This window comes from Zeugodacus cucurbitae, chromosome 6 (assembly GCF_028554725.1).
Source record: "Zeugodacus cucurbitae isolate PBARC_wt_2022May chromosome 6, idZeuCucr1.2, whole genome shotgun sequence".
Classification (NCBI taxonomy): Eukaryota; Metazoa; Arthropoda; class Insecta; order Diptera; family Tephritidae; genus Zeugodacus; species Zeugodacus cucurbitae.
The window spans coordinates 1,482,280-1,503,727 of NC_071671.1; the positions used below are offsets into that span (position 1 = coordinate 1,482,280).

At 37.1% G+C, this 21,448-nt stretch overlaps 5 protein-coding genes across 5 annotated transcripts in view; 2 read left to right on the forward strand and 3 right to left on the reverse strand.

The window, feature by feature from the left end:
* The first annotated feature begins 2,090 nt into the window (after positions 1–2,090).
* Positions 2,091–21,448, forward strand: part of LOC105213484 (uncharacterized) — a 28,854-nt gene continuing 9,496 nt past the window's right edge. The window contains exons 1-9 of the mRNA XM_054235098.1: positions 2,091–2,464; positions 12,961–13,070; positions 13,139–13,418; positions 13,484–13,553; positions 13,629–13,755; positions 13,821–13,997; positions 14,050–14,290; positions 14,389–14,562; positions 14,618–14,832. Of these exons, the coding sequence (XP_054091073.1) occupies positions 2,305–2,464; positions 12,961–13,070; positions 13,139–13,418; positions 13,484–13,553; positions 13,629–13,755; positions 13,821–13,997; positions 14,050–14,290; positions 14,389–14,562; positions 14,618–14,832 (1,554 nt within the window). The 5' untranslated portion in view covers positions 2,091–2,304. The remainder of the gene's footprint in view (positions 2,465–12,960; positions 13,071–13,138; positions 13,419–13,483; positions 13,554–13,628; positions 13,756–13,820; positions 13,998–14,049; positions 14,291–14,388; positions 14,563–14,617; positions 14,833–21,448) is intronic.
* LOC105213341 (larval cuticle protein 2-like) lies at positions 5,742–6,605 on the reverse strand. Its single transcript, XM_011186074.2, has 2 exons — positions 6,447–6,605; positions 5,742–6,353 (listed from the first exon to the last, which is right to left on the reverse strand). Exons 1-2 carry the CDS (start codon positions 6,456–6,458, stop codon positions 5,994–5,996), a joined length of 372 nt encoding a protein of 123 aa, XP_011184376.2. The 5' UTR covers positions 6,459–6,605; the 3' UTR covers positions 5,742–5,993.
* On the reverse strand, positions 8,877–9,728 carry LOC105213342 (larval cuticle protein 2-like). Its single transcript, XM_011186076.2, has 2 exons — positions 9,573–9,728; positions 8,877–9,479 (listed from the first exon to the last, which is right to left on the reverse strand). Exons 1-2 carry the CDS (start codon positions 9,582–9,584, stop codon positions 9,120–9,122), a joined length of 372 nt encoding a protein of 123 aa, XP_011184378.2. The 5' UTR covers positions 9,585–9,728; the 3' UTR covers positions 8,877–9,119.
* On the forward strand, positions 11,612–12,541 carry LOC105213343 (larval cuticle protein 2). The gene is made up of 2 exons (XM_011186077.3): positions 11,612–11,772; positions 11,840–12,541. The coding sequence occupies exons 1-2, from the start codon at positions 11,761–11,763 to the stop codon at positions 12,401–12,403; spliced, it is 576 nt and encodes a 191-aa protein (XP_011184379.2). The 5' UTR covers positions 11,612–11,760; the 3' UTR covers positions 12,404–12,541.
* Positions 14,898–21,401, reverse strand: LOC105213344 (probable cytochrome P450 4ad1). The gene is made up of 9 exons (XM_011186078.3): positions 21,086–21,401; positions 18,626–18,735; positions 18,009–18,303; positions 17,859–17,928; positions 17,493–17,619; positions 16,305–16,481; positions 15,796–16,054; positions 15,473–15,661; positions 14,898–15,240 (listed from the first exon to the last, which is right to left on the reverse strand). The coding sequence occupies exons 1-9, from the start codon at positions 21,249–21,251 to the stop codon at positions 15,014–15,016; spliced, it is 1,620 nt and encodes a 539-aa protein (XP_011184380.2). The 5' UTR covers positions 21,252–21,401; the 3' UTR covers positions 14,898–15,013.

Here is a 21,448-nt window from a genome sequence, read left to right on the forward strand (position 1 = left end):
TCTAACACTTGAATTGGCAATAGAATTTAGAAATCAAATTTCATAGAAATAACTCAAACTTCTATAACTCGAAATTCTCCATAACTCGAACTCTTGAATTGGCAATAGAAGTCAAATTTCATACAAATTTCCTTCCATAAATCGAACATTTCGATTAGGACATTACACAAAATTTAAAATTTTACTATCAGGGAACAATTTTAAATGAGTCTTCTATATCGTATGGAGGCAAACAAATGATTTATGATTTTATACTTATAGATTTCCTAAATCAAATGTAACAAAGGCATGAGATATAGACGTCAAGAGCCAAACAATAGCAAAATGCAAAATGCAACAAACAAAATTACAAAACACATGTTTTAATGTATTTAGATACAAATTGTTGCGAAGCAAATAACAAAAACTGTGGGTAATTCTATATTTTACAGCTTTTTGAAAAATTTATTTTTTTAATGAACATTTCTATAACTCGAAGTGTTTTTGTGGATTATGGTGATTCGAGTTAGAGAAGTTCCACTATATATATTTTTCCGATTCCTCACACAGATTTGCTCAAAGTATGCCCAAACATTTTTCATTCCGCTATGTATGAGCGAAGAATAATGAAATTGGAATTAAATTACGAAAATAATAAATATTTAAAAAGTTAATGTGCTCAATTACTTGACCGCCACACGCTCATGTGCATCCATGTGTGTGTACGCCAGCGCATTAACAACTCAAATTGCAGTGGCTTACAGCCATTAATAATGAAAGCACGTGCTCTCTCCAGAGCACACGCATACAATCAAGCGGGTTTTACAGATGCACAGCACAGCCTAAAAGTATGTTTTGTTGAAATGAAAATGCATTTTACACCACCAATGCAACTCATAAAAACAGTTAGCAACACACACACATATACATACACTGTGAAATAATCACATTTAACACGTTTAATTGCATGCATTCAATTATTTAGCAAACAGCAGATGTAAAAATGTTTTATTCTCCAATATTTTACATGCACTTCCGCTGCAAATTACCTCATGCAGCTATTTATTTATGAGAATCTGTTATTAGCAGTATGTATGTATGTGTGGAACAATTGAACTGCGGTCTGTTGAACATAGAAGGCATCGTTTGTGCGCAGCTATATGTGTGTGTGTTTCTAACCAGCATACCCAGCATAACCAGCATAAATGCTTATCATCGCATGCGCTTCAAATTATTCATCCAAATTATTGATGGCCATATAAGGATGCCTCTGAATATTTAATCAAACTGATAATATTCGAATTTTGTTGAAATTAATAACATTTTGATGCAAATATGTGTGAATATATGCAACAATAAACAATTTAACCAATTAAATGTTCGATCATCGATCATCAATTTATCGGCGCAGAAATATGTGAAAATTGCCAGCATTTGCAAGGATTTGTGAGTATATATGTATGTATGTATATGTATGAGAGTGCGTATAAAATGGAATTTTAGCATTAATTGCTTAATATATCCATATTTTTATAAACATGTATAATTAAGTAAAAAAATTTACTATTCATTCGAATACATTCGATTATATTTGATATTGAAAGGCATATAAAGATTAAAAAAAAAACTTTTTTGTTAAAAATTTAACAATTTCATAGCATTTATGCTTGCTGCGATAGCTGTCTTAATCATTTTTAATATTAATTAACCGTTATTATTGTTTATTACTACATAAAATGCCGTTTCGCGTATTTATTTGCAATCACTAATCACTTCTGTGTGCGTGTGAGCGCCTATGTTCAATAGTACACAGCTTCTAATCACCGCTAAAACCTTTAATAGAGTCAATTTAATAGAGCGTAATTTACAGCATTGCGGGTGCTGTACTATATAAATATATATACTCTATATAGCACAAGTATTTAAGCACTCAAAACCATAATTATTTACATATTTACAAGCGCATGCATTTCTGACAGAACTGATCTAACTGATCTCTGCTTGCACTCGCACTCGTAAATAAGTGAGAGTGTTATTAAATAGCAAACAACATTTGCGCAGGAAAACTTCATTCAATGAAAATCATTTGATATTTTTATGCACTTCAAAATCGGCTGACAGTTCAGTTTTGCGGTGAACGCAACTTAAGACGGTACTGAGACGATTTGTAACGGCAAAAAACGGTGCTTAAAAGCTGAACGCCGCATTTAGGATAATCGCGCAGCAACAACATTCCGAATTTGTGATTTATTTTGCATAAAAAACAACAACAAAAACAATAAAACACAGTTCTTGAATAGGCGAGTGCAACAAAGCGGCTTGAATATGTGGGCGTTGCTACTCTTTCCTTTGATTATTGTTGCTAGCTACCTTTACTGGTCTTACGTGCAGTACAAAACGGGCTGGCATTTGTTGAAGAAACTGCCAGGACCCTTCATATTTTGGATATTCGGCAATGTGCCGCAAATCGGACTACGCTCTGAAGGTATGTAGGTGCTTTCATAGGCTAAAGGTCCATATAAAGTTGAACTTCTCTAACTCAGATCACCATAATCCACAAAAAATCTTCGAGTTATAGATCGAGTTATGGAAAATAATTTTATGATATTTAACTTACATATGTATATTGCCAATTCAAGAGTTCGAGTTATGGCGAACTTCGTGTTATAGAAGTTTAAGTTATGGAAGTTCAAATGTATATCAAGTAAGCAGTTTGTGTTGTGCGTTTACTCAAAGTTCCAGGATATTTATGATAGTCTAGCGCGAAAGCAAGTCAATAATTTGTACAATCTTCCGGTGTTCTAACTCTTCATTCAAGTGCTGACTGTGGCACCCCTTTTTGTTGTCCAAATATTTTTGGTTTTAGAAAAAAACTGTGACGCCTTACGAGAAATAACCAATTTTAACCAATTTAAATTTAAATTCATTTTTTTTTTAATTCTAAAGTTTTAATTATAATCCGTTAGATGAAGCAGCAAGCGTCAACTGATTTTGGACATAAATTTTAGATGTCAGCAAAAATAACAATTAACTTGTATACATAATAAAGCTGTATAACGGTCGAACAAGAAGAAAGCAAATTATGAAAACTACAACAAAATAACTAAGCTTGTGACAAACTGCTGTTAGCACGAATGTTGACAAAAGTTTAGCAAAAAAATAGAAACAAGAAATCTACATTTGTTTCTATTTTAAGCAGCAAGCTGCATAAATTGTCTGCGAGCGCATACAGCTTACGGACATAGAAATGGGTTCGTTCTTACATTTATTTATGGAAAACGTTCTCAAATAAAGCGAGTTATTTTTAAAAGTATGTAGTTAAGAATGACTTAATAGCTGATGTTGACCCTGTTATTTTTTATGATATTATTTGTTGATTCTAACACAAAAATTCTAACATTTTTTCTGGCTAGTAATGATGTTAGTAAAATAAAAAATTTAATTTTTCGGAGTAATAGCCTTTTCGCACTGCCAAATTAATTGATTAATTGCAATTTTAATAGAGAAACCTGTTTATACTTTTCGCACTGGCGGCTACTCAATAAATGATCAGCTGTTATAATTTTTTTGTTTTTACTGTTCATAAGAAGTTGGTAGGTATCATCAGCTGATTGTTATGCTATCAATAAACACCGCCAAATTTACAGTGTGGACTAAACAGAGTTGCATTGCGTTTTCAACTCGATTTGTATACGTTCAAAAATTAATATAGAAAAAATATAATTTTATTTTGTATGGTAAATCGATCTAAATCAGCGCTTTAATCGAGCAAAGGCCGGTTAATTGCTCAATTAACTGCTGTGCGAAAAGGCTATAACTTTATCAAGGCTACAGTGTGGCACAGAGAGGACATGGTAGTGTGCTTCAACTGAAAACCACTAGGAAGATGAGTAATCCTTTTTTGACAGTGATTTTCCATTTACCTTTTCCGAACACCTTTTTGTTTTCAATATTTCGTTGTATTCCTTAGTTGTCTATAATAAGCACTAGTGTATCTATTTATCTGGTGATCTACTGTATATATACACATTGCTAGTAAGTTCGCAGAAATCAAGCCTGCATTTCGTCTGCATTCGCGCCATTATTATTTGTATACAAAAAAATCAAAAATCTCTGGGTGGGCGCGCTGAGGTAACTCATTAAAATTTAGCTGCAGCGGATTAAAATAAAATTTATTTAAAAGCAATTTCGTCAGTCATTTCGTCAGGAAAATTGTTATTCTATGCACTTTCTAACAGTGTTTGTGTGTGTGGCAAAAGCACTGTTGCTAAGCAGTGAATTTTCGGCTGCTAATTAGCTAATGGCAATTCATATTCATATAGAACTACATAATAATATTTTTATATTTAAATTGGCTTGTTTAATATGAAAACCACACTTCCAAATTCGTGCTAATTATGTTGGCAGCACTTATGGTACATATGAAATTAGCGTAAGTTGTTGCATCGAGGATACCCACTAATTGCTAAAAAATTAACTGTAAAAAACGACTAAATAAAATTAATAAAATTCGCATACTGCCGTCCAATTAAAGTGACAGTCATTAATGCTCGAAATCACAACAGCAATAAAACAAATATTTCACCAATAAACAACAACAAAGTTCAAAGCTGTGTCATATATTATCGCGGCTAACCAGCCTGACTGATTGTCGTTAATTAATTTGTGAGATCTGTTTCAAGATCATTATCATATAAGTAAATTATAAACAACAACAACGAACATGATTTTCACGACCGAAAGGGAATTAAGCAAAGCGACAATAAAAAAACGGTATTTATATGGAAATATAAACCGCTACCTGCGCACATGTGTACACACAAAGCCATGCAAAGTATAACGTTTGCGGTTTTTCGCAGCGCCGATTGGAATAAATACATATGTATGCTCGACTATTATCAAAATGATTGCAAAGTTGATAGCATATTCTTAATTTCGCTGAACTAAAATGAAAAAAAAGCCAAAGCAAATGCACTTCATTGCTGCTCAGCGAGGCGCAACACGCTATGAATCAATCGCTCGAAACGTGTTTGCTGATATTTCTCAGTTTTTCAGTTTTCGTATTTTAGAGAAGCGCCTATCAGCTATGCTCATATTGTTGGGGCAGTACGCGATGGTTATGATTAGTCTACGGTAATTATAACGGTGCGATAAACCAGCTAAATGTTAACTTAGCACAGTAAGACCACGATAAAGTGACTGAAAGCTATATTTAATGAATTTTCACACAAGAGCAGAGAGTTAACTAAAGCAAGCTGTCATGAAACAGAAAACCAGAAAAATTACATGAAGCTAGAAATATCATAATTATAGGGTGCTTAGTGCACATACATATGTTGCATAATTAGTGGCAGAATGGAGCTTGCTACTGAGGTCTTGAAAGCCTGCTATTTTCAAGCTAAATGACACAGGAGATTACCGACACCTGATAACGTCCGATGTCAGTGTTATGTTAATGAAACAGACTAGTTCTACACTTTAATTAGAGCTAATTAATAAACTGATTACTTAATTGGCGCGTAGTTAAACGAATAGGTAAACAATGCAAACTACAAAAAACGGCAGGCAATTACTTTACTAGATCCGGTCAAGCACATACTTCGATGATGGTATATATTTATTTTGAGATTTATAATATAGATAAAGATTGGAAGTTGTTATCAACGAAGTTGTTGTTGCCTGAAAACACTCTAATGTTTTATTAAGGAATCAAAGTTAGGATTAATTGTACAGAGAGAGAGAGAAAAAGCGAGAGCAAATCGTTAGTTTACCAGTATGCTGGAGTATTTTATTTGCATTTAACACACACATATTTACAAAATAAAAAATTAAAAAATTTAAAACTGAAAACGTCGGCAATATGAAAAAGGCGTAAAAGTTTCATTAAGCTCAATGAGTGGAGCCAAAGTAATGTTTAGCGCTTTATCATATTGCCATGAAAATCATGTTCAAGTTCTAGTTCGTAATCAAAATCGTCATTCCAAAATCATCCATTCGAATTCAAAGTGCTGCGCTTAGTTCTTGGATTCCTTTGAGGGGTGAGCTTCAATGTATGCGAGAGCCTTGAGGATGCCCTCTGGTGTTGGTGGTGGTGTGGGCAAGAGCTCGCTCTTTGGGTGATAACCGCTGGCATCGGCCACAAAGGTAATGAGGACGTGGTCGCCTTCGGGTGAATCCCAACCGTATTCGCCGTTGATGTTACCTTCGGCGTCACCATGTTCCACAACATGGATGCTGTTGCTGGTCTCCAGTTCGGAGTCGAAACCATCGACACGGACTTTATTGGTCTGTACACTGACCTGGGCGTTAGCATCGTCGGATCTGCTGCTGACAGCGGCAGCTGAGGCGTAGGCGACGAAAGCGACGAGGAGTACCTAAAATAAATGGAAGCTGCTTAGTAAATTTGCATAACTGGGATGTACAGTGCAGTGATTGCAGACTGCAGTCCTGCAGCTTGGCCAACTTACGTATTTGAACATTTTTGTTGATTTGTTGGCAGTGATATCTATTTTACTGGAATACTAGATTGCTTCTGATACTGATTGCTTAATTTGGTAGCGCTTTTATAATCAAAATTGCTGCTGGTTTCAAAATCATCTTGATTATCATAAAACCGGGATTATTTGAACGAGTTCACTAGCTATGCATGTGCGCGTTTATATATGTGTGTGAATGTGTGTTTTTATAGAAGATTGCAACTGTTTCTAATTCCCGTTGATTCTGCCAAATTATTTCTTTATATCTTTGACGCATGCAAATTTAGCGGACTCCAAAATCCAGCTAAACTTGTTATAATTGTAGAAATAACTGAGTTACGAATTGTTTAAGCTATACTCGATCGTGAAATTCAATAGACTTTCTACATTTACTTGCCTATTCCAGACAAGAATCACAGCTCACAATTAAATTGCGCTTAAGCAATAGAGCAATAATATATATATTTTTTTTCAAAATCAAGTTGCGTTATTCAACACAAGACGAAGGGGTGGGGAGAAACAATAAGGTATAGTTCATTACCCGGAATGTCCTTCAGTTAATTTGTAGAGCTATTTTCGAAACTCTCTTCACCCACACATTTGCAATATAATTTTGCGCACCTTTTATGGACTGCATTAAACTAGAGCTTGAAGTTGGGGATCTCGAAAACTTATGATACAGTTTTGTAACGGTTCAGTCGATGTGCTGAAAATATGGAGTACATATTTCATGTTCACTCCTAACATTGGCTACATTTCTTATTGAAGGGCTTCAGCTTCAATATGCTTCAGGCTAAAGCGACAAATTACATGATCTCTCATGGGCAGACCGCCGCCAGAAGCTACACGATATAGCTGAGACAGTAACCATCAGAAAACATATCTAGGCTATATCTTGCTTGAAATATTGAATTGAATTGAATAATGAGACAGAGTTTGCGTACATCGGCGACAAGCGCAATCACTTCATAACAGTATTTAAAGTTGTTTAAGCACAAGCCAAGCCTACGTCAATTCACCAGATACATCCAGAATCAGAGATCAAGAACCAACAGACTTTACTGGGCGTAGGTTCTACTAGAAAGGCGAAGACTGCTCTACTGGAAGGTAAGGGCATGTTCACCGCAGTCTGGAATTCACAAGGTGTGAACTACATCGACTACTTGGAGAACAGCAAAACGTTCAAAGAGCTCTATTATTATCAAAGAAAATGGTGCCTCTCCATCATGAAAACGCTGTAACTCACTCCTCCGTCGACGTGGCGGCCAAATTGCTGCAATCGGGCGAACGGTCTGCGCACCAATCGGCTATTCTTTAAATTTAGGCTTATTTTTGCTTACAAACTGAAAAAGATTATTAGCCGGATAGAAGTGATTATAGTCGACGTGGAGGCCTGATTTGCGGGATTCACTTTGATAAGTTAGAGTGACTTCGAAAACAACTTTTAATTTTACGTTAGGGAATTTGCATTGGGATTCCAGCATAAATCTGTATTCATCTACAGATCGTCATCCTATATTCTATATATTCCTAGTAAAACTTCTGATTGGATCAGTTTGTGGTTGATTTCTCATGGCTGATATTTTAAACAGTGGAGACCATTTAGTACATCTAAACCTTCGCTGTTGAATTTTTTTGCAGCTGAATAGTACTAGATCGCGGCGCTTAAAAAACTCTCACGCCTTTCATGACTCATGACGACGCAACTCGGGTCGATTGGGCGGGAGATTGGTTCGTTCACTAAGCAATTTCGTTTCACGAGAACAGCAGATCTTATTGATTTTTTTCGCAGCCAACTTCACACTTTACCGTTGCAAATTTGAACATATTATTGTACGCAAGAAAAAAGCTTTTAAAATCTCTGTCAGAGAATTTAGTTTCAGTTAGTGACAATATATAGGACAACATATAAAAGAAGGAGTACCGTACCATAGAAATATTATGAATTTATATTAATTGAGCAATAACACCCGTTCAAGCAGCATCTGTTAGGGTCTTTCATACCGAACGAGGCGTAATAGCGAACTGCGAACACATTTTCAACAGAATTGGTTTCTATGTTTTGGATAAAGAAGCGATGTGAATCTGGATGAACGAGATGAAGACTACAATATTCATTATCTCGACCGACTAGGCCTTAGAAAATCATAACACATTATAATTCCGACACATAAATGTTAGCATTTAAGATAGTTCAAACTGATTTCAACTTATTCAATCCATAACCGATGAAGTACCCAATATTTATAAGCTTTTGCAAGTGGAACAGTTTCAGCCTGAGTTTTGACTTAATCTCCACTACTGAAGCTTATATTATTATTGGATTTAGCTTAGGTCTATGTATTCGTATAGTGAAAAAGAACTTTTCTTTTTATTTGAGAGGCTTTTATCAATACCAGCCAAAAATAGTAATCAAAAGAATGAGTTTACCAATCAAGTGGAGTATTTTATTTGCATTCTATACATAGTATATACGTATTTACAAAAACATTAAATGTAAAACTGAAATAGTCGGCAAACATAAGGAACTATAATACAGTCAATCATAATCTCACATCGCCGACTAAATCAATAGCATCGTCAAAATTCATGCTCTAGGAGAAGTCAGCCACATTTTTTCATAATCAGTGCGAAGCAATATCATATCATAGTAATGGAAATCGTTTAGTTCTTAGCTTCCTTTGAGGGGTGAGATGCAATATATTCGAGAGCCTTGACAATGGCCTCTGGTGTTGGTGGTGGTGTGGGCAAGAGCTCGCTCTTTGGGTGATAACCGCTGGCATCGGCCACAAAGGTAATGAGGACGTGGTCGCCTTCGGGTGAATCCCAACCGTATTCGCCGTTGATGTTACCTTCGGCGTCACCATGTTCCACAACATGGATGCTGTTGCTGGTCTCCAGTTCGGAGTCGAAACCATCGACACGGACTTTATTGGTCTGAACGCTGACTTGGGCGTGAGCATCATCGGAACTGCTGCTGATAGCGGCAGCCGAGGCGTAGGCGACGAAAGCGAAAAGTAATACCTAAAAGCAATAGAAAGCTCGAATTAATTCCTGCTCCCATATGAGTACATCCTGTTGGCGTCACAAGCACATTTTCATGAAATGTGTACTTACGTATTTGAACATTTTGCAAATATGTGTGGATTAGACTAGAACACTCGATTGTTTCTGATGCTGTTTGCCAAATTTGGTAGCGCTTTTATAAGACCAGATTCAGTACGATTTTAAGAGCCAGTTTCATTGCCATAAAATCGGGAATCTGCTACGAGCCGCTCATGCATGTGTGTGTATGTGTGTACGATTGCAATTGCGTTTTAATCCCGTTGCTTTTGCTGAACTTCAACTAATGCTAATGCCGCGACAGTTAAAATCCAGCAAACCTTGTTCTAATTGTAAGAGCGTCACTGTTATGAATTGTTTTGTCACCGAAATATAGACATAACTGGTTGAATTCGATTAATTGACAAGATTTTTACATTTCGTTTTTTATTTCATTTATTTCGCTTATTACGGTTATTTGTTGTTTATACTGCAATAAGCCAATTTTGGCGAACGTTGCACAATTTGCATATTCATTTTAGTGTTTTCTTCATTCTCTCTTTGGTGCTGACCACTTTCCAGTTGTTCTATTTTGGCCAGTTACCACTTTGCCGTCCAATCTTACGCAAATCACAGCAAAATTTATGCTTCTTTTATGACTTGGTGACAACTAAATACTGTTATAAAATAGTACAAAAAATAATTAAGAACGAACGAAGGTGCGTCTGTTTAACACTATAATTAGAACAATTAATATTAAAAAATATAAATATTTATTGAGATATATTTCTTCTACTTTTCTCGAAGGAAATACTTGACCTGTTGTTTATAAAAATACAGAGACAATTAAATTGCCGTAAAGTTAAATGATTTTACGAGCCCTTAAACTCAGTTTAAGAATTAGCGGGTGCTTGTATGCAAGAAATTTTCAAACATGTTGGAAGGAGAGTCGTATGAAGTGGAGAGTCCACAAGACATCAAAAAACTCTGACTCTATAGTATGACATCAAAGCATCTGATATCCAACTCAACACCTAATGAAGGACTATCTTCTTTAGTTTAATAAATCCTAAACTTCTGCCAATTCCACTTTTGTAGATGGTCTCGGTGACTGTCAAGAAACCAAAACAACCATCACGCACTACTTCTAACACAAATATAAATTGAAGATACAGTTCTGGAGAAAAGAACTTTTATTTTGTCGCTCATCCTGATCTTTGTAATATAGGGCATATAGCCCATGAGCTGGTTTAAGAAACTATTCGAATAGTTTGCATCTCAAAACATATGGATTGGTATGATTTAATGCTTTGTCGAGCACAGTTTTGCAGAGAACAGTGTGCAAAATCGAAACTTGCTTGACATGTGACAAAAGCTCAATGAAACATCGAAAGTGACATAACATACTACTAGGCAGACATAGATCACTTAAGCGCCGCTTGCATACATTTCAACATCTTCGCCAACTACGAAGTGACTTGATTAACTGCTTCGTTCATGGCTGAGCGTAATTAGCACATGCGAATTGAGTTGATCCACGAAACCGACCAATTAATGTTGTGACAGCGATTTGCATATTAATTTCAGTCAAGCATTTCTTCTGGCAAATAAAACATAAACGTCACATGTCTTCGACTTAATTTCGGAGAAAAAAATCGCAAAACTGGTTTTGTTTCTGAATGCAGTTGTGTGTAAAAGCAACGGCATTTATTTGTTTATTATTCTATATTTCACACTTTTAATTTCTATTTATGAATAATCGCATGTTTTTGGACAAATCTTGAAATTCTATTTGTAAAACCGTTTGCCTGATCTTCTTCCATTACTCTTTGTACTCATATATATAACCGCACCAAAAAGAGGCAACAATATAAATAATATTCAAACGCTGTTTTGGCTTGTGGGCGCGCCTGAATGCCTGTGCGTCAGATTTATTGGCAAAATAGAGCAAAACTTGTCACACAGCTTAACTACTGCGCTACAGACCTACATAGCCGGCTGAGCACGGATGCGCTGAAGCGCCGAGCGGATTTGTTTGTTTTAGAAATTTTGTTAAATTTTTGGCGATGACAAGACTTACCGTTGGGATGCCAATAAATCTGTTGGCTGTTACCAAACGCAGAGCTGGTACGCATAAATTTTCGAATATTTTTTTTTACAAAAAACCGAAAATATTTCACGGTATAAATACCGTTGCGTGTGTGACCGTCGAGCATTCAGTTGTTTGTTTCCAACAGGCGATTACCTGGCAGAGTTTACAAAAATGTTCAAATATGTAAGTGTCGAGCGCAATTGTGTTCACCTAACTTCGTTTCAACTCTAATCTTTTTGTACTCTTTTAGCTTATCTTCTTTGTCGCCATCGGGCTCAGCGTAGCCGCCATTCCGCGTCGTCCTTTCTATGGCCTTACCAGCGGTGGTCGTGGTAGTGTTAGCGGTGGTCGCGTTGGTGGTAGCATCAGCAGCGGCGGTAGCTCCCATGCAAGCGTTGGTCATGTTAGCGGTAGCAGCGGCAGCAGCAGCTCCCATGCAAGCGGCGATGAAGCGCATGCAGAAATCAAAGCCATGCACTCCGATGTGCGTCCAGACGGTTTCGAGTACGCACTGGAGACCAGCAATGGCATTCAATCTGCACAGTCCGGGGATGCAAATGGCAATATACAAGGCGATTTCCAATGGGTCTCACCCGAAGGTGAACATGTGCAATTCTCCTACATTGCCGATGAGAATGGCTACCAGCCAAAGAGTGATCTTCTGCCAACTCCGCCACCAATCCCAGAGTACATTATCAGAGCGCTCGAGTACATTCGCACTCATCCACCAAAAGAGGAATCGGAGCGTCGCGTTTCAGCTCCATCCTCCTCGGCCTCAACGCCCAAGAAGCCTACACCTCGTCGCAAATATTAAGTGAGAGTTGAAAAAATAACAGAATGCGCTCAGTTTGGATGCGGTGAACGTATTTGAATTGTGCTCGCGTTTGTGTGAGATGAAAATGTTTTTATTTTTGTAAGAAAATAAATAATTGTTTTATATCAAGCTACACAAGATTTATGTCTATATATTACAAACGATTAGGAATGAAATGATTTTTAGAAGTGGAAATCTTGAAATGCATTGATTAGTAGGTCAAGTTTTCATCGCTTCTTCTGATAACGGTCTATTTATAAAAAAATATACGCAGCAGTATACTGATAAACTCAACTGTTGAGAGCGGTGCTGTCTACGCTTATACATCAACTTGGTCTCTCTTTGACAATTGACGGCAGTGTCTCGGCTTATATTCCTTATCGGATACTCTAAGCTGGTTACATTATTAAATTCGCTTATAATTCGAATATTCCTTCTAATAGCTTCTAATAGCGAAAGGGAAGTTGACATCCTAGCTACATTCATAGAAGTATCTTAGTATACTCATCATAAAATCACAAATTTAATAGTTCCGTATTTCCGTTCTCTCTCTAAAGACCATCTGACACAGATACGTCGGTGGGCACATGATTACAACTACGGCTTGGCGCGGTGGTATGGCGGCTCCCAACCCTACTTGATGGTAACGAATCCCAAAAATGTTGAAGTAAGTACATACAACTTAAAGCAAAGCAGTGATCAACTGTTTACTAAAATATCATTAATTTCTTACAGCAAGTGCTCTCCAGTACAGTGCTTACCTACAAATATGACCCCTATAGATTCTTTTATCCCTGGCTGGGTCAGGGACTGCTCACCGCGAATGGAAAACACTGGCTCAATCATCGTAAAATGATTACGCCCTCATTCCATTTCGCTATTCTGCAAGATTTTCTTAAAATTATGAACGAAACGACCGATCGTTTCATGGAACTGCTGGCGGATTATGCCTCGAAAGCGGAAATGTTCGATTTTCAAGAAGTCGTCACGCGCTCCACCATCGATGTGATATGCGGTGGGTAGTAGCTACTATCATAAACCTTTTTAAAACCATATTTGTTTTTTGTTTGAATGTTTTAGAAGCCGCCATGGGCACACCAGTAAACGCCATTCAGGGTCCCACCTCTCCAATAGTGCCTGCCATTATTGAGTACGTAGTTGCTTAAGGATCTTACTATTCTTATATACACATGTATATATATTATAATACTGTCATGCTTTGCAGAATCTGCGATGTGATGAGCCAACGAATCTTTAGCGCGTTAAATCGTTTCGATTTCTTTTTCGTTTGGACTAGAGCTTATAAGAAGCAGGAGAGGGCCTTGTCGATTTTGCGCAAAGAGCTTTCCGAGGTGTGTACTGCCACTCAATTCACTGAGAAGAGTTGTATATATCTATATTAATGTTCATTGTTTAGATTATTGAGAAAAGACGTAACATGCTGAACACACTCGATCCAAATAAGCTGAAATCGGATGTAGATGGCAAACGTCCGAAAATGGCGTTTCTTGATAACTTACTAACAGCGGAAATAGATGGACAGCCATTATCATTTCAAGACATCTTCGAAGAAGTATCCACATTTGTTTTTGAGGTAACATTTGCTTGATTAAGCATTAAGTTTTAAAGTAATACCTCCCTTATAGGGTCACGATACCACCGCCAGCGCCATAGGTTTCGCTGTCTACTGTCTGTCACGACATCCAGAAATACAGAATCGCGTTTTTCAAGAGCAATTCGCCATTTTCGGCAATGATGTTGAACGTAATCCTACGTACCAGGAATTGGGTGAAATGAAGTATCTGGAGTTGATAATCAAAGAGACGCTGCGTGTGTTTCCCAGTGTTCCCATAATTTTACGTACGTTGTTGGAGCAAACTGAAATCGGTGGGTTTACCGTAACTTTTTTTTGAATCCATTATGAATATGATTCGCAACATAACATGTACTGATATACTATTTGTTGAAACACCCACAAATTTTAGGCGGTGCTCAAATTCCCGCAGGAACTTCGCTCGGCCTTTGTATTATAATAATGGGCACAAATCCGCATTACTTTCCGGAACCGTACCAGTTTAAGCCAGAACGCTTTGAAAATCGCAACAGTAGCAATCCCTACGAATATGTGCCGTTCAGCGCGGGTCCGAGAAATTGCATAGGTTTTTAGCCACCAAAACATAAAGTTGAGCACAATAACTTACTTTATTTTGATAGGTCAAAAGTTCGCCAACATGGAACTGAAAGTAACACTTTCGAAGATTATCCGACACTTCAATATCTTACCAGCTGTGGACGGACTATCCACGGGCATACATGATCCCACAGATCCCAGCGATAAGATAAACAATCCTTATGATGCGCGTTTGGGCGTTTTCCTTACCTTAAAATCTGTAAATGGCATAAATATACGACTGCGTCGCCGATCGTATTGAGTCTTTTATGTTTTAATGCTTTTAAACAATTAACGGTTTTGTTCGAAATATATGACTATATATTATATTTGAAGAATACCTACATTTCAATATTGTTTTATTTATCATTAAAATATAGTCAATAAATTTTTAAGAAAGGGTTTCATTGTTTCTGGGTACGGCTTTCTACTACAGTTATTCATTTGTTGGCGTTCGCTCTTCGTTTCAGTCGCAACTGTATGCCGTTCTCGGACTTGAGCGTTACACGAATGTTCAGTATGGGATCGTATTCACTCTGCGGCACGCAATCCAAGCGCGAGTGATCGTTGATGCCTGACGGTAGGCCATCGGCGGCCGGTAAAATCTCCAGGTTACGCACAATCATCGCGAGCAGCGACTTCAGTTCGTACATAGCATATTTTTCGGCTGCAAAGGAGAGTGGGAACAGAGATTACGATACGATCGTATAAATGGCAGACGTAATAAGTTGAAATCGTAATTTTTTTCTTTTGTGCTTAAGTAGTAGCCGTAAATTACAAAAACCTTCATAGATACACTTTCATTTCATTTATTTTCGTGATACACAATAAGTTATTTGCACTGCCCGCACCCCCACCATAGCACACAATATGTGACACAGACAATCGACACGACTCACCAATACATCTCCTTGGTCCGGCACTAAATGGCACGCTATTGAAGGCCTGCAGACCGGCCGCCTCATCGGTATTGATATGCGCCCAGCGTTCGGGACGAAATGCGGTCGGCTCGTCAAAGCACTTTTCATTATAGCCCATGGCTATCAGGCACATAATAACGGTTGTGCGCTTGGCGATTTTCGTGCCATCTATCAAAGCAGAGCAGAGCAGAGCATAATAAGAATATGACAAAGTAAAACCAATAAACCAGATACGCCCGATTGTTGCCTTTCGAAGGCGAAACCGGCGCAACACTTTCGCCATTTAACGGCGCTTCACTTACTGATATCGATTGCCTTGCGATTGGTGCGTGCAATTAATGGCACCGACGGGTACAGGCGCAGCGTCTCGCGTATTACGAACTCCAAGTAGCGCATCTGTTCTAAATGTGCGCATCCGATGCTAGACACATTCGCCAACTCCTCGGCGGTTGCAGTGCCGAAAATGTGTTGCTGCTCGGCGTAGACTTTCGCTTGAATGGCGGCGTGACGGGAAAGGGTGTACAGTGTGAAGGATAGCGCCGATGCGGTACAGTTGTGTTCCTGAGCGTGAGAAAATGAAAGGTGGGAGATTAATGTGTGGAAGATAACCCACTAATTAACTGCGTAAAATTTAAAAAATTACACTGCCATGCTTTCAATACTGAATATTATTATTTTTTTTTAAATTTCCTTAATCCCTACCAAAGGCGACTTCAACTCACTCACAGCTTCAGCTCACAAGCAGACAACATCGCCTTATCTCAAACTGCTTTCAACATTACAACAATACGGTATATATACCCATACTTACGGTAAATATAAATGTGGAGAGCTCTTCGAATATTTCCTTATTGGTCAACGCACGTCTGTCCAGCTGCGCATTCAAGAGCACATCGAGGAACGGACGCTCCATTGTTCGGATTGTCAGTTGCTGCTGCTGTTGTTGTTGTGGTTGAGTTTGCAGGCTCTCTCGTCGTTGATCGACAATCTTTTAATTAAAGTGCGTGCAATAAAAATACATATTTATGTAGAATAAAAATTTATTAAAGTTGCAGAATATAAAATCTGGCAACGTGCAGGTTGCGCTGTTGCAGAAAAAGGCGGCATTGATGGCTGGCAAAATGCACTCAATTAACAATTTTTGCATATTGCATTTTCAAGTTGAAAACTCATAACGAACGGAAGCTTGCAGCACATTTAACGGATATTTTGTTGAAGACAGGCGCAAAGCGCTTAACAAAAGTATTTTATTTAATATTTTTTAAACATTTTCGTGTAAATGTGGACATACGGTGTAATCACAAACAGGTGACTTCCAAGCAAAGCTCTTAGATAATGTGAAAGCTTGTAAAGGTAATGCAAAAGCTTTGTAAAAGTAAAGCGAAAGCTCTTAAAAAGCTCGTAAAGTAAAAGATCGCAAAGATCTTTAAAAGTAATGCAAAGATTTTTTAGAAGTAATGCAAAAGCTCTTAAAGGTAAAGTAAAAGATCGAAAAAGTAATTCACAAGCTCTTAAAGGTAAAGTAAAAGCTTTTAGAAGTAATGCAAACTCTCTGTAGAAGTAATGCAAAAGCTCTTAAAAGTAATGCAAACTCTCTGTAGAAGTGATGTAAAAGCTCTTAAAGGTAATGCAAAAGCTCTTAAAGGTAATGTAGAAGCCCTTAAAGGTAATTCAAAAGCTCTTAAAGGTAAACTAAAAGAAGTCCTCGATTTTACTCCAAATGTAAGCGCAGTGATGCCACATCTTTGATCATTTCACAAAGAAATTCCAAATAATATCGCACATGTGTGCATTTGTGCGAGCCAAAAGACATTTCTTGGAACTTTTGAAAGCCAAATTATTATTATTCGACAGTCATTGCTTAAAGGAAAAGCCAATTTATTGAATTTACAACAACACAAAGCAATAAATTCACAATAAACAAATAAATACAAATTCACAGCCCACGCATGTCGGCTACACATATATTCATGTTCGGCGAAAATATACGCTTGTTTACCTTGTTAATTACGCGCTCAAGAGTGCTCAGCGCGGTGCGTTGTTTCCAATAATGTGGCGTTAATTGGAAAAGCGTGTCGAAGCGCTTCACAATGCTGAATGTGCGCTCCTTTATCACATCGCAGAGGCTACGGAAAAATACATACATATATTCGATTGAAGTCTGGTCATATGTACATACATATATTTACTTTACAAATAATTGGTGGAAAGCATTCGCGACTGGCAGACAGATGTTCGCGTGACAGTGTGGTGATAAATTAAAAATATTCAATGAAAATGCGAGCAAGTGTGTAGTGAAAGAGTACACAAAGAATGGCAATTATGAAATGTAGCAGGTGAATGTGTGCGCTACCGTTGGACTTACTCGATAATTGCGGCATGCAACTCGGTTCTGCCGTCATTCAGCTCGAAGCTCGGTATGCCTGTGGCATTTTCTAGAAAGAGAAGAGAGCGAAATGCGAAAACAGTTACGCTTTCAGCTAAATATCATATGAGTCGCATAAGCCACACTCACCAACGGCAATATCCAACGTGCATTTGCCCAAAAGAGGTTGCACGTCCAAGACGCGCGGTGCGTCTTCTGCCGTCGTGGTGGCGCGCTGTGCGAGCTTCTCCACCAAACGCTTGCCAGCCTGCTGCACCACCTGCAAATAAGCGTCGATTGCTTGCTGCTCGAATGCCGGCGCGTAGATTTGGCGATGCTTCAGCCAGCGCGCACCCGCTGCGGTTACAAGGCCATCGCCCAGCCAAGGACGCAGGAAGGAGTAGAGATGCTCCTTGTACAGCAGCGAAGAGCTCGAGAGTATGTTCTGTGTGGCAAGCGGAAAAACAATAACAATAACAGTAAATCAAAGTAGTTGTAAATTGTAATGAATTTTCAAGAGTTTCAAGTGTGTGTGTGTGTGTGTTTGTCGGTGTTTAAGTGGTGAATTAATGAACAAAATGCAGGTGAGCTGCTTCGTAAAGTGGAAGGGGAAAGCTGCCGCACTTCGTCGAAAAATTAAAACGTGTGTTGTTGTGCGTGGCTTAATGTAGCTGTTGTGGCTGGCGAAAAGTTGGAAGTGTCGTCGCTTTTATTGATTGTATGTGTATATGATTGTATGAATGTGTGAAACATTTCAATGAAATTACTTGAATTTCCGCCGGATCACTCAACATGACATGATATTGAAAGAACACCATCGAACGGAAACCCTGGAAGTCATATTTCCGGCAATACTGTAAAATTTTCTTTGGATATTCTGCAAAGGAAAAAGGCAAAACAAATTATTTGAAATGTGTGCGTTGGCCGTTGGTGAATTCTCAAGCATTTGTGTGAACATATTTAAATACATAAGTGTCTGCTACGTATAAACTCTATACGAGGGCTGCTATATATATTTCTGGCCTAATAATGAAAATAGGAATATTTATCAACGAAAACCAGTAGTTGTGTGGATAGGCATATGTGTCTGTGCGTGTTTGCATATGTGATTTTGTAATTTATTTGTAAACCCGGTAAATTTCAGAGATAGCGCTAACAATAAGCTACGGTGTACTGTTTGCTGAAATTGGATTTTCCGCATTCTTAAAGAAAGGTTTGCTTAAGGATAAAGCGCATTTCCGTACAATAATGCTCATTAGTTGTTGTTGTAGTTAATATTCCAAAGAAATTACGGCATTTCCTTATGTTATACAGTGTGTGCAAAAAAAATAAAATATAAGATTATGTTTCACTACCCTAAAATACGAGATGTGTTAAAAAAATAACGGGAATTTAAAAATTGTAAATTTTTCAAAAGTCCAGTTGTCAATTTTTTTTAATATTTTAAATATTTTTTAAAAATAGAAGTACGAAAAAATGTTGATAAAATCGAGCTGTATTCATTGCTTACTTTGTTTGTAGCAGCCGCTAAGGTTGGACTAAGGCCAAAGGTTATCCCAAAAATTGAGTGTGGGCAGCGCATAAAATCGAAAGGGGCCTATTTTAAAGGAGACAAAATCAAGGCAGTAGTCTGCTTTAGAAGCCGGAAAAAGCGTTTTTTAGCAATTTTTTTGAAAGGGAAGGAAATGATTGCGGTAAACGGAATTTTAAGACGATAGTGTACTATATTTAAGGCTTAAAAAACAATATTTATTATTAAAAAATATTGAAATTTTTTCAAAGTGGTAAGTATTTTTCTGGAGCGCCTGGAGTCTGCACTTGTAAGTCGGTGCCGGTAATGGAGGTCGTGCGATGCATCTGAAACAGTCGAACCACATTTTTTTTTTAATTTTTATAAGTTTCTTTTCTTTATGGACTAAAAAAATACCGAAAAAGTTATAAAATTCCAAATTTTTTTCGAAGTTTAAAAAAAAATTCACTTTTTTATGAAAAAAAAATTGACTTTACGTTGCAAAACAAGTAGTTTAAATAATACTTTTGTTCAATTTTTTTAGTTCAAATAGAAGATAATTTAATACTGAAGCCATATCACTTTGGTTTTTTTCGATCGGACATATATTCTTTTTGCTAACGCCGGCACCGTTTTCTAACACTTGTGAAAATGAAAACTCGAGAAAACGCGCTTTAAAGATCTGCCTGAGCATTCGCACTTGCTCGACGTTCGGCCACTAAAACTGCTCTAGCTTCGAAAATATGTCGAATTGGCCTCTGGAATTTTAAAGACATATTCTTGGATAGTTTTGGAAGAGATTTAAAACAAAACAAAAAAATCGATTTTTTGAAGCCTGTAAAGCAGACTACTGCCTTAATGTATATGTACTTATAAATATTTTTTTTTTTCAAAAACGAAAATTCCCGTTATTTTTTGAACACATCTCGTATTTTCTATTTTTATGTTTTTTCATATTTGGCACAATACAGCTCAATTACTATTATAATAGTGGATTTGTTTGCAAAACTTGGTTTTAGTAGTCTTTTTGTAAATTTAAGTGCTTTTATTGAAATATTTCTGCTTCATTTGGGATTTATATCGGAGATAAACATTTGAATTAAATTACGCAATTTGTTTAAAAACAATCGTAAGACATCTACAGTTCAAGTTTACTCTGGTATATGATAAAATATTTGCTCTTAATACTTTCCAACAATAACGGTTAAACCATGAACTCCATATCTTACGAATTGTAAAAGACACTCTCACCTACAATTGTTTTTATTTTGAATTTGTTTTGTTTGGCTGGCTTATCGTCAGTAAATGATTAACAAAAACGCCTTCTTATCACTTTAATTGACTCAATAACTGTAAAGAACAACCTTTGAGTACTACAAGCCACCAGAAGTGCTGTGCGGCTATTAAATGCCAATTAGCCATGGACAATATGCGCTGAACGACATACAATAAATAACTGATATAATATGAAAATTTGTTGTAGTTGCTCTTGTTATTTTAATTTTTTCTTAATAAATAATTTGTATAAATATGTAAGCAACAAAATAAAACAAAATATTACTTGCAGTTCATATGTTGAATGCACCTTAAAAGTCATGTTGTTTCAAGCTTTTTGCTGAGTATGTGTCATGCGAGACTTTGGACCTTGTCACTTTACTTTGTTATTAACAATTATTATTTCATAATAAAAATATCGCTTACGACAACTCGTACTCACCGTCCGGTTTGAGTCCGAACTGAAAGAGATTGCCCACGAAAGGATATGGCGTCGGTCCAGGAATCATTTCCATTATACCCATGACATTATCAATATAGTTTAGAAACTTTAGACCCTTCCACGCGATTAGTGTGAACAGAAATATGGTGAAGAGTAGTAGATACATTTTGGTATGAACACTTTTTCACAAAAATATGCAAATTAACTTAGTTTCAAGCTTCAATTTATGTTTGTTGATCGTGATTTGCCGAGAATCAGTAGCAGATCACTTTAACTTGCCGTTAGTTGACGGCCAACTGTTGAACGATCGAAGAAATTTGTGTGTTTCAAAGGTAGATAAAGTCTAAAAATCGATTCCATATT